Source organism: Quercus suber, unplaced genomic scaffold (genome assembly GCF_002906115.3).
Source record: "Quercus suber isolate HL8 unplaced genomic scaffold, Cork oak 2.0 scaffold_778, whole genome shotgun sequence".
Classification (NCBI taxonomy): domain Eukaryota; kingdom Viridiplantae; phylum Streptophyta; class Magnoliopsida; order Fagales; family Fagaceae; genus Quercus; species Quercus suber.
The window spans coordinates 97,992-111,682 of NW_027070214.1; the positions used below are offsets into that span (position 1 = coordinate 97,992).

Genomic DNA, 13,691 nt, shown 5'->3' on the forward strand with positions numbered 1-13,691 from the left:
ACGAGTACGTGGATGGGTGATAACATGAGAGTACCACACATGGCCATGTAAGGCATAACGTGTATCTTTGGTTATTGATGATGTTGTAGATCCAATTCCAAACCAACTAATCTCACGTAGTAATAGGTTTATGTTTAATCTTGTTTATCAAAAAAGAAAAGAGGTTTACGTTTTAATCGCTCTCCATCTTCAGTTCCTTTTTTTTTTTTTTTTTTTTTTTTTTTTTTTTTTTTTTTTTTTTTTTTTTTTTTTTTTTTTTTTTTTTTTGTGGTGGTAAAGGTAAAGATGAGTCATGGGATCTTACAGTTCTAATTTACCAAAGAATTTTTTTTTTTTTTTTAGAAAAACCTGTTTGAATAGATCAGCCCTAATTAGCCTTGAATAGAAAAACTTTGTATTTTTTAAAACTTATCTCAGTACAACAAAAGCACAAGTGGAGTGATAGCCCGCCGGTGACAGAGCAAGCCTCGTCGGTGAAGAGGTTGGGTCTCCGAGATAGAGACTTCGATCACGGCAAGTTCCTTTTCGGCTGACCAAGAGCGGTTCAGGTCTTTGAAATGAAAAGATGAAGTGTGAGAGTAGGAAAAGAGAAGGATGTGGGAAAGAGTAAGGTGGAAATGGAGAGAAGAGACTTTGAAATGAAGAAATGAAATGAAAAAAAAAAAAAAATGTGCCAACGATACTATTAATAAGTAAATTTTGACTTGACAAAGACTAGTGGGTCCCAGAAACTTTATTTTTTTTACAAGCTTGCCATTGAACTCAGTTTTCAAACAGTTAAAAACATTTAAAATGTGTTTTCAGTTTTCATAAGTCTAACTTAGATTTTTTGGAGTTTTGAGTGATGAAAAACATCACTCAAAAATCTTCCCAAACAAATGTTTTTTTTGTGGATCCCACATATTTTGAGCTATGGGTGAACCAAATCCAAATAGCCCCTTAATTACCTTAATTATTATTTTTTTTGGGCCAGGGGAGGGCCCGAGCCCTCTACTGGCTTTGTCCTTGCATGAGTCATAACATGACCCAGCACTGCTTAGAACACTAGTGGCGTAAGTAGTGGGAAGTAATTGTACTTAACTCAAATTAATGTCAAATCATCACTCAAAGGTTTAAACTTTGGATCTATCCAATACTAAGATAGGAACTATAAGGCCACAACCAGGGATGGTGTAGAAAAGAAATCTATTATGAAAATACGGTTTTTTTTTTAATATATAGAAAAATACATTTTCACTTTCTTTTGCTTGCAGTAGTTGAAATAGCAGAGCGATTTGCATCCTTAGACTATCTCCACCGTGGTTAAGAATGTCAACACTTGAGTTGGCGTATCTTGTCTCTTCCCTTTTTTGGAGCCTTCGTTGTTGATTCCTTTGTTTGGTTGGTTCAAGACATTCCTTTTTTCTTCTACCATTTATTTAATTGGTAAGTTACACTTGAGTTTGTAACAAATAAAATATTAAGAATGGAATATGATTGTTTTTATTTCAATTTCAATTGAAATAATTTGCCAAGTACCTTATAGTAAACTAGTTGGTCAGCATTTCCTCCTATTTTCAAAACAGACATCCAAAATTAGATGGTTTGTGCATAGATTTGATATGTAGTGGTAATATGCACTTGTAAATTTAATTCTATCAATAATGTTATATCAATTACTTAAAATAAAAATATAATGTGGGTTCCAGTTAGCTTAATTGGTAAAGTCTCTGATTGTTAAATAAGAGATCTAGGGTTAAATCCTCGCCTACACCAAAAAATGATTGGTGTCTTGATTTGATAATAAAGAGTATCATCAAGACATCCAAAATTAGATGGTTTGTGCATAGATTTGATGTGTAGTGGTAATATGCACTTGTAAATTTAATTTTATCAATAATGTTATATCAATTATTTAAAATAAAAATATAAAGTGAGTTCCAGTTAGCTCAACTGGTAAAGTCTCTGATTGTTGAATAAGAGATTTGAGGTTCAATCCTCGCCTATACCAAAAAATGATTGGTGTCTTGGTCTGATGATAGAATATCATCAGGAGTCTTGGTCTGATGATAAAGAGTATTATTAGAAGCAGACGTCTGAGTTGAAATTCTCTAAAAAAAACAAAAAAATAAAAAATATAGAAAAGAATTGGGAAGGGGGGGGTTTATTCTCAATAATAAATATTATTATTCCTTTGTAGTCTATATTCATTGTATCAAACAACCCTTAAGTTTCGCCTTAGCCCATCTTTTTATTCTTAATAATAAAGACTATCATTCCTTTTGTGGTGTATATTCACTGTACCGAACGAGTCATATTACTATTTTTTTTTTCAATCATTTTCTCCTTTCTTTGATGCACCAAATGTGTCATATTACTATTTCTTCAATCATTTCCCCCTTCTTTGTTATGGCATGCATTGGAATATTGGATAATGCACATCAGTGTGGTCATCGACTCCAAGAGCATTTCATGCTTATAAAAGGACCATTCCAATCTTTACACCAACCCTAAATTGATAATTCTTGTTGGCACGCTAGTCATGACTTATAACAGCCATAAAGATGGCAAGAAGGTCGACTCTGCACAACAAAAGCCCTCCAAGGGTGGTTGGAACGCTGCCATATTCCTCTTTCGTAAGAACACTTCCCCTCTAATCGATCGAGCTTTATGTTCATCTTTCAACTTTTTAATTTTCACTTTCTTTTGCTTGCAGTCGTTGAAGTAGTAGAGCGATTTGCGTTCTTTGGTTTGGCTGCAAACCTCATCACATACCTCACAAATGAACTTCATCAGCCTACCTCCACAGCGGCTAAGAATGTTAACATTTGGTCCGGCGTATCCTATATCGTCCCTTTGTTTGCGGCCTTTGTTGCGGATTCCCTCTTGGGTCGGTTCAACACAATCTTTTTGGCTTCTGTCATTTATCTTGTGGTAAGTTTTATGCAAGTATTTAATAAATACAATATTAAATGTGTTGTCTACAACAATAATTCCATCAAAATCTCGGTACGTGGTACACCTGTTATTACCTATTGTTGTCATATGGCATAGGGTTAGTGAGTTCACACCAGAGACTCACTTTTTTATTCAACCATAAACTATTTTCACTTCAAGTAAAATAGGGACGATCTTGTGGCATATCCATGTTGACCTTTTAACATGGATGGCAGATCCATTAAGGTGGTGACAGCATATTTAGGGGCTTTGAGTTGAGTAGGGAAAGAAAAATTGTCTGTTCAATTCAAATGAATGCCTTGGGGTATTTATAGGCAAGCGCATACATACATTTATTATGAATAGTAGATCAATTTCAAGAGTCACACCCTTACTTAGATATTTTTTTAATTAATATATATAGTAATTCTCTACAAAAACAAATCACCTTTACAAGGACGGAACCAGGATTTGAATCTAGGGGGGGCGAAAGCATGAACAAAAAAAATTTCAAGTGACATGGTTTATTAAAAAAAAAAAAAAAAAATCATGGTAGACAAAATAATTGCACTTTATTACCATAAATATTTAAGTCAAGAAGGAAATAATATGAACCAAAAAAGTTGAAAGTTACAATATGATATTCAAACCTTTTCGGAGAAGAATAAAAAAAGAAGAGCACTACAGATCTCCAAATTTTTGGATAATTAGAATTAATATGTTGATTTTATCACATTGACCAACTTACCAATATGATAAACTCATACTTTTGGATGCAACTAAAAATCACACTAATGAAGTTTTCAAAACTTTCTTTAAAGATTTTAAAAAATTGGGATATTAATAGTCAGTGTTGGCAATGCTACATCATTAATATTGACTTCTANGGGGGGGAGCTTCTTCTCTTAAATTTTTTATTCGGTAGTCAAATGGGCTGGGCATGGCTCAAAATAGGTTGGACATAGGGTTAGTGAGTTCACACCAGAGACTCACTTTTTTATTCAACCATAAACTATTTTCACTTCAAGTAAAATAGGGACGATCTTGTGGCATATCCATGTTGACCTTTAACATGGATGGCAGATCCATTAAGGTGGTGACAGCATATTTAGGGGCTTTGAGTTGAGTAGGGAAAGAAAAATTGTCTGTTCAATTCAAATGAATGCCTTGGGGTATTTATAGGCAAGCGCATACATACATTTATTATGAATAGTAGATCAATTTCAAGAGTCACACCCTTACTTAGATATTTTTTAATTAATATATATAGTAATTCTCTACAAAAACAAATCACCTTTACAGGGATGGAACCAGGATTTGAATCTAGGGGAGCGAAAGCATGAACAAAAAAAATTTCAAGTGACATGGTTTATTAAAAAAAAAAAAAATCATGGTAGACAAAACAATTGCACTTTATTACCATAAATATTTAAGTCAAGAAGGAAATAATATGAACCAAAAAAGTTGAAAGTTACAATATGATATTCAAACATTTTCGGAGAAGAATAAAAAAAGAAGAGCACTACAGATCTCCAAATTTTGGATAATTAGAATTAATATGTTGATTTTATCACATTGACCATTACCAATATGATAAACTCATACTTTTGGATGCAACTAAAAATCACACTAATAAAGTTTTCAAAACTTTCTTTGAAGATTTTAAAAAATTGGGATATTAATAGTCAGTGTTAGCAATGCTACATCATTAATATTGGCTTCTAAAAGAATTTTACATTTTATCTTTTGAAAAAAATTTAAATATTGTAATTGACTTTCCCGTAATTTATAAATCAATTAAAAAGTTATATAAATTATTGTCACCTCCGTAAGGGAATTTTTTTTTTTCTTTTCTATGAGCTATTGAATTATGATATTGATGATTTGTGGATTTTTTGTTGTGTTGTATTTGGACTATGGAGGGGCCATGGGTTCAAAGAAAGGGTTAAGTGATTAGTTTATTTTGAGCTATTTGGACCAATCCAAAAATTTGAGGGAGGCCAACTATAAACTCTAAAATATGGGCATGCAAATAAAATAGCCAAAAAAGTTTCTCACAAAAAAAAAAAAAAAAAAAATCTAATTTGAGAGGGGGGGGGGGGGTGCCCCTTAATGGGTCCGTCCCTGCACCTTTATGAGGGCGTACAATATTATGATGTAAAACGTCAAACTTATATAATAACAAATCTATTTCTAGTTCTTTGAGGTCAAAAATTATAAACTAAATATACACATTTGCAACATTTGAATTTACAATCAAATCCTTCACACACACACGTATTCCATTTTATCTTTTAGACATAACCCTATATGTATATAGTTAGATTTCATTATGTGTTTATGCTCTAAATCTTGTGTTTATGGCTTTTACTTGATGATAGGGAATGATTTTGTTAGCATTGTCGGTATCAGTAGTTCCCATGGATTATCGTAAAGTGATATTCTTTGTAGCACTTTACATAGTAGCAGTTGGGGAAGGCGGGCACAAGCCATGTGTCCAAACCTTTGCAGCGGACCAATTTGAAGAGGATTCAGTTGACGATAAGAAGGTTAAGAGCTCATTCTTTAACTGGTGGTTTTGGGGAATAGTGACTGGCCAGGTTTTTGCTCTTTTGGGAGTGATATACGTGGAGGTAAAAATTTCTTGGAAAATGCTAAAATTAGTACAAATTTTACTGTCGAATATTTACAAATTAATATGATAATAAATGTGATTGTTTCTACTTTAACAAGATAATAAATTAGAGAAAATGCTAAAACTACTAGAAATTTTACTTTGTAAGACAAATGTAGTAAATTTGTAGTATCCATATAACATCACTCAAATTTGTCAAGTTATTTGGTGACTTTGGAAAAAAAAAAATCTAATTAACGAAAATGATAAATGTTAATTGATGTAACTTTTAGGGAATTTTTTATGAATCAAACCCAGAGGTTCGGGTAATGGTTTAAGGATTTTGTTAACAAATACCTTATGGGCATTTGTTTAGGATATACTTTTAAAAAACTTTTATGGGAAATGAAAAATCAATTCAATTATTTTTACAATTTTTTATATTTTCCATAAAAGTTGTGTTAAAATTTTCATAAAATTGTTCAATAACAAACGTCATAAGTGCACCTGTTGACTGGATGGATTGTTTAAATGTTTTGATTGCTTTTTATGAAAAATGAGTAGTATGTGGAGTATCTCAATTTTTGTTTTGGGGGAGGGGGGGGGGGAGAGGGTTGTGTTTGGGGGAGACTATGAATGATATTTAACAGCTTAAATTTTTAGGATAAATAGTTAATTCACACTTTCTCATTTGGTTAAATTATTGAGACGAGTGATAGTTTATCAAAAATTAACTCATTCTATTTTTCCTTTTCTTAGTAGCCACATGTATATTACTTACAACTATATTAGATTCTCGAATCCAGAATTGGCTACAATTGCAAATTTTCTAATAATATATAATGCTTTCAGGATAATGTTGGCTGGACTGTAGGAATTGGAATGTTGGCAATAGCAATGGCAGTGGCACTGATATTGTTCTTGCTAGGAATTAAGAGGTACCGTAAGCAAGTTCCCATTGGGAGCCCGTTAACTACAGTGGCACAGGTACTTGTGGCAGCTGCAAGGAAGTGGCGCGTGGACAAGAAGTGCGACAGTGGAGGTGTTTATCATGGAGATGGTCAACCTAAGACTCAAACTTTGATCCATACAAATCAGCTGAGGTAGGTGACTTTGGGATTTTTTGATACAATTTTGAGGCCTTTTGTTTATTTTAACTGCCACCTTAAAACCCTTAAAAAATTTTTGGAACAAGTTGGGGCCAAAGTCCTAAACCATGAGCTAGCCTTGGGGAAGTCTAGATTCACATGTAAAGGAGAGCGTAAAAATAGTGAAACTTCTTTCAGTATTTTACTTAGAACTGATGCTTCATGTTTTTGTTTTCTAGTTCTCTTCTAAGAGAGGATTTGTCTTTTAATTAAGCTAGTTGCAAACTGCAGATGTTTGGACAAGGCAATGATTATTGACAACCTCGATTCCATGAGAACAATTCGTGATCCTTGGAGGCTATGCTCTTTAAATCAAGTGGAAGAAGTGAAGCTTGTTCTGCGCCTTTTTCCCGTATGGTTGAGTTGCTTAATGTTCGCCATAGTCGTAGCCCAAATGAGTACCTTCTTTGTAAAGCAGGGCAGTACACTGCAACGATCCATTACACCCCATTTTGTCATTCCACCAGCTTCACTTCAAGCACTTGTTGGCCTCACAGTCATATTCGGTATGCCCATCTATGACCGATTTTTAACACCCATTGCTAGAAAATTCACAGGTCATCCATCTGGCATAACTGTGCTACAAAGGATAGGCATTGGCCTATTTCTCTCTATATTCATCATGGTTGTGTCAGGTCTAGTAGAGACCAAAAGGATCAATGTTGTAAAAGAGTATAACCTACTGGACCACCCTAAAGTAATAGTACCAATGAAAGTGTGGTGGCTCGTACCACAATATATAATTACTGGTTCGGTTGAGATATTCACATATGTTGGGCTCCAAGAGCTGTTTTATGCTCAAATGCCTGAGGCAATGAGAAGCTTAGGAGCAGCAGTATACCTTAGTATTAACGGAATTGGAAATCTCGTTAGCAGTGTTGTTATTTCTATGGTTCAGGCAATTAGTATAAGGTTTGGTGAAGAATGGCTTGGTGACAATCTCAACCGTGCGCATCTTAATTACTTCTATTGGGTGCTGGCTGGGTTCAGCGCTTTGAATTTGTGTTGCTATGTATGGATTGCTAAGCGTTTTGTGTACAAAAAAGTTGAAGAGGATGATGTTCCAGAACAGAAAGAGTCAGGTGCCATCAACAGGGACATGGGTGAGGAGATAATATGAGAGTACAAAGTACCACATGGCCATGTACGTCATGTATGGTGTATCTATGGTTGTTGATGTAGTATATCCAGGGGCGGCGCCAAGTGAAGCTGAGCAGGTTCAAATGACCCCCATGTGTTGGCAAAAAAAAAAAAAAAAAGAAGAAGAAGAAGAAAGAAAGAAAGAATTTTGTATAATATTTTTAAAATAAATTTGAAGTACGTCGATGGAGGGATAATCTGAGAGTACCACATGACCACGTACGCCATATGTGGTGTATATATGGTTGTTTATGTTGTATATCCAATTCCAAACCAACTACTCTCACTTTAAAGTGCATGTTATATGTAAATGTAGTATGATGAGGTTTATGTTTAATCTCTCTCCATCCTTCATGCTTCCTATTGGTAGTCTACTTTTTCATTTTTGGATGTTTCAAAATATGATTTTTTTTTTCTTTTGCTTTTTATTTTTTTAAAGAAGCAATGAACATAATACTAATAATTTTTAGAGTAAATTACCATTTTGGTCCCTAATGTTTCAAATGCGTCAATTTTGTCCTTAACATTTTGGTATCGTGTCAAAATAATCTCTACCCTTTAGAGAGCCCATAATAACTTTTTTATCCATTGTGGAATCAATATTGAAGAGTCTAAATAGGAATGGTAAGTCGAATTAGTGTCAAATCATCACTCACAAAGGTTTAAACTTATGATCTACCCCATACTAAGATAGTAACTATTAGGCCAAAACACGAGATAGTGTTTGTTAAGATTTTATCAAATCTTAGACAAATAATTAATTCGATTAATTATGCAATAGATTTGAATCTAACAAACATCAACCTCACATAGATCACAAGAACACTAAGAATGATGACTCAGGAAAACTTTTGAAACTGTGGTTTCAAAGTAAAAAACTTGAGATCTAAACAATCCTTAAGGCAACATTTTACTAATAGAATAGAATTTTGTAACAATAGACTTCTCCAAGGGTTCTAAGTTGTGAAATTCAAGCACTAGAAATTAGTTGGGATGTGGAATTTGATAAAGAATGCATAAGCAATTGAAGCACCCAAAAAGAAGAAAAATATAATTTTTCCTTCAATTTAATGAAGATGAGTAGATGAATAAAGTTCTAGAAGAACTTCCACTCTTCCTTCATCACTAGCATCTCTTATTTATAAAAGTTCATCCTTAAGAGTCTTCCTAGTTTTCAAGGATATTTATGAGTCAATGGAGAATATAGATCTCTCTCTCTCTCTCTCTCTCTCTCTCTCTCTCTCTCTCTCTCTCTCTCTCATTTTGAGTGGTATATTAAGATTTCCCAAATTGAAGACAACATTCATTTTACCAATGGGCTACACATTAATTGTAAGGATTATCTTCTAAGATAATGATTACTTCTCTTGCTGTGTTATAGAAAATGTCAAATAGTATGCGATATTACATAGTCACTAATAGTCATGTTGCAGTCAAATATATTCATATTAAATTTTGAGTTGTCAATGATGCTATGGTACTAGGTATGAAGACCAATTTGTTGATATGACTTTTGACATGCTCCTACAACTGATTAAGAAATTCACAGCAAGTTGGACCAAACTGTTTGTGATGCCTTCGAATTGCAAGTTTTTTTTTTTTTTTTTTTTAAAGTAAATGCATGAAAGTGGTAGGTCCAACATAAGTATAAAGTGATAATAAGTTCAGATATTGACAAACAATTGAGATGCTACGGTCAAAGATTCTGATAGCATTTGTCCATTTTGAAAATCTAAACAATAGGATTCTAGCCAAAAATATTTGGCATATAATCTATGATGCAAAAATAATTTTGGTATACCATATGGTAGATACTAGAGAGGACTACAAAAACTTTTAGTTAAATGCATACCATTTTTTTTTTTTAAGTCTTCCTGTAGTATTTACATAAGTTGGCTTAAAGCAAAATTTCATTGGCAAAATCAGTGATAAGTTCATTTAATCAAATCCATAAGTAACAAGGGTCTGCCATTTACTTTAAATGTTATTTCGTTCAATTATTTAATTATATATGCACTAATTTTTTTTTTTTAGTTCCTGATTTATATATTTTTTAAATTAAAAAAAAAATATTGTGGCTAACAATATGTACTTATTTTACTTATTATACCAAACATATGTTTATTTAGATTTTCATTTCTATGAATGCTCTTCAAGATTTTCTTGCTTACTTAATTTCTATTGATGTAAATAGTGAAGATTAATCCTATAAAAACCAAGTTTGTTGTTTCAATTTGAGACCAACATAATTTAATTATACTCTTATGCAAAAATTGAGACCAACATACAATGCACGGGTTTTCAACTAGTTCTAATATAATAATATGTTAAAAAAAATAAAAAAATAAAAAAAATAAAAAAATAAAAAAATAAAAAACTTAAAGAAAAGAGAGGTGACGTGGAAAATTGTGGAGCCAACAAAGCTTATGTGGCATGATATTATGAGGTCAATCAAAAATCAACCAAAAGTTAGAGGCTTTGGTTTTATAGTATAGTAGTCGATAAGCCATGTGATGCACGGGAAAACTATTGAATATAAGATTCAAAAAATAATGTCATGCACTTAAGAAGTTGTCAAATTAAACTATGTTAAGCACAAACTCTATTTTACACTTTCTTAAGGTAGAAAGTTGTGATTGGAGAACTATGAAATTAATGTAAACCTACCAATCACAAGTTCAAAAGTTTTATATCCTAGAACTAATTGATTACTGGGTGTCTACTGTAACAGCTATGCTTAAAAGGAAAGCAGATAAAAGACAACTCATCCTCATGTTCTCGAAAACCAAAATCACATACAATATTTGATTATATCATTATTGATGGCTTCCTCTTGGTCAATGTTGGCATTGTTCATGATCTTTAAGTCCTAGCATTCATCATTAGCCTTGGCATTCTTCAAAGTTCTCTAAATAGTTATCATTCTGATGATGCTGAAAAAACACTAGTGAGCCACACGATTCTCACACGCTATGAATGTAACCTGCACAACACAAGAAAGGAGAAAGACCTAAACAGAGAGCACCGGTGTGGTGCCGGCCAAATACCCTCTGAAGGTCAAGTTAGAGTCTTTTACAACTCTGGAGTGCTAGAGAAGGTCAATTATGCGTACCTCGATTTGTGAAGATATTGGGGTTTTTATAGTGGTTGAAAGTTGACCTCTTTTTCTTGGAGTCAAAGTCTTTTCCTTGTAGAAATTCTCTTGAGGAGTCCCAAACGTGATGGACAAGTCTTTTCCATATAGAGAAGATCCTCGTTGATACATGCGACTTCTAGAACCCTATCTGTGCTAGGATTCTATTTACCTTAAGATTCTGTGATGTGTGCTGCAAGTACTCCTATCTAGGGATTCTGTCTGATATGTGACAAGCAGGTCTGTCTAGGTTGAATTCGTACATGACAAATCCGTCTTCAACAGGTCTTGCACATAATGGGCCCGTCCTCCAGCTCCACTCAAACTCCGTCAACTTAGTTTTTCCTCTTCAGTTACCCCCTCACCCCATGGGTCCGTTACCTATGAGCAAAAGGACCCGTGGGGTGATGGTTCAAAAATTTGGATGACGGTTGAATACCTATGAACTGTACTTGTATCCGGACAGATTGTCAGGATCGTATTTATTACCTATGACACGTGTCATTCTTCTATAGGTTGTTGTCTTGGACCGGAGCGTCGCTTCATCTTTCGTGCACCTCTTATATATATATATATATATATATATTTCACCTATCTCCCTTTATTTCTCCATCTTTTACTGAGAGAACCTTGTCAGAGCGCACCCGTCATCCTTGTCAGAGACTATTCCGACCTATTTCTACATCTGTCATCAACATCACTCCGTCATATTGCTGACCTGGTAAGTACTCTTCCTTTCTTTTCTTCATGTGTTTTCTTATCCGTCAGATGTGTACTATAATTTCCTAGACATTTCTTTTCGTCACCTTTTCCAAAACCCGTCAGAGTCTTAGGTTTTGTTGTTATATGTAGGAAATGTCTAGTGCGTCAAGTAACCAGTCAGTCGTCCGTGACAGGGCGGACTATGATGAGGTATACCCGTCAGGTCACAAAGACCAAGACGACTTGAGTGAGGAAAGGAGTTCGTCTGGATCTTCCCCGTCCTCAACAAATGAGGACATGGAGATGGTTTTGTCGGAGGATGGTTCCGATGATGGTGAAGATCAAAATGTTCAATCCGTTGTGGGTGCTGATGGACCTAGGGAGTTCATCATGCTACTGATGGAAATTAGAGATGAGTGCAGCGGAAAATAAGTTTTAAACGGATCTACTTCATTCGATATTGATAACACGTACTAAGTAAATTTCAGAATTTTGAGAACAAGAGATCGTACCTTGAAGCGGTGAATTTCAAAAACAAAGATTGAAGTACTCGGGAATACTTTTAATCTTCACTCTAATTCCACTAACGCCCAAGATGTGTGGTCTCTCAATTGGTAACAAAAGGATGACTAGTGAGTGACAAAAACTCTCATGCACACCATTTCAATGTTATTTTTCACTCATTGAAAAATTTGAACGTTTTTCCCTTTGTATCTAACCAATTTATCTAATTGGGCTGGCCTTATGGGCCTTACCAATTGGGCTTAAGTGTGTGGCTTGGAGTGGGACCAAAAGGGACCAATAAGACACTAGCTCCAATGGGCCTTGGGCTTTTCTGTCAACTCTTAACAAGTCCAAAGTTACCATTAACTATATTTAGGCATAAATGCACTTTTAGTCCCTACATTTTGACGTTTTTCCATTTTAGTCCCTACATTTTATTTTTTCCACTTTTAGTCCCTAAAACCAATTTACGCTTTCCATTTTAGTCCTTTCCGTCAGTCAATCGACGGAAATAGCTGAGGTGGCAGTCGAAGCAATTAAAATATTATAAAAATGCCACATCACCCATGACACGTCAGCATATAAATTTAAAAAATTAATTTATTAATTTTAACAAAATTAAAAAACATAAAAACAAAATTTAAAACATAAAAGTGTATTAGAAAATCAAACCAAGAACACAAATTCAAAATAAAACCCATTGAATCAAATTAAACCCAAGAACTCAGCCCCGTAACCCAGAAAATCAAAAACAATAAAGAGAGAGAGAATCAAAGCAATTTTCTTCTCGGGAAACAAACAATTCAAAATCAGCTAAAAAATCACCCTTAAACACAAATTCAGAAGAGAAATTCCAAGCAAATTTCTTCTCGGGAAAAAAACAGTTCAAAATCAGCTAAAAAAAATCACTCTCAAAACAAATTTAGGAGAGAGAGAAATTCCAAATAATTTTCCGTTTCTTTCCTTTTTTTCCTTCGTTTTCCTCCACTTTCTCAACAACCAAACACCACGAAACCAGTTCAAACTCAGATAAAAAACACATTCTTTTAAACAATAAAGCAAAAACCCAAAGCATATATAATCAACTCTCTCTCATGGATCTGTTGGCTGGGTTTCATCAACTCTCTCTCTCTCTCTAAAAACTCAAACCTTTCTCATCAAATCAGGGCTCTCTCTGACGATCTCTCTCGACGGTGGCGACGCTGTGCTGGTGGCATGAGGGTTGTGGGCTGTGGGGTGGGTTGTGGGTTTTGTGGCATGGGTTTTTGCTGGGTTGTAGGGTGGTTCGATGGTTGTGGTGTGGTGGTGGAGTGGTCACGGGCCATGGTAGAATATGGGTTGTGGGTTGTGGGCTAGGGATCGGCATTGACGGCGTGCGGTGTGCGGCTAGGAATAGCAGCCCCTCTCTCTTCTTTCACTCTTCGATTCTCTCTCTTCTTTATTTCTCTAACTCCGATTCTGTCTCTCAGATTGGGTTTTGGTTTTGGTTTGATTTTTTGTTATGGATATTGGTGCATTTGCAGATTCATGATGG

At 34.4% G+C, this 13,691-nt stretch overlaps 1 protein-coding gene across 1 annotated transcript; it reads left to right on the forward strand.

Moving 5' to 3' along the window:
- The first annotated feature begins 2,488 nt into the window (after positions 1–2,488).
- LOC111984304 (protein NRT1/ PTR FAMILY 5.4-like) lies at positions 2,489–7,848 on the forward strand. Its single transcript, XM_065767147.1, has 5 exons — positions 2,489–2,615; positions 2,696–2,913; positions 5,298–5,549; positions 6,383–6,633; positions 6,910–7,848. The coding sequence occupies exons 1-5, from the start codon at positions 2,522–2,524 to the stop codon at positions 7,796–7,798; spliced, it is 1,704 nt and encodes a 567-aa protein (XP_065623219.1). The 5' UTR covers positions 2,489–2,521; the 3' UTR covers positions 7,799–7,848.
- The last annotated feature ends 5,843 nt before the right edge of the window (positions 7,849–13,691 follow it).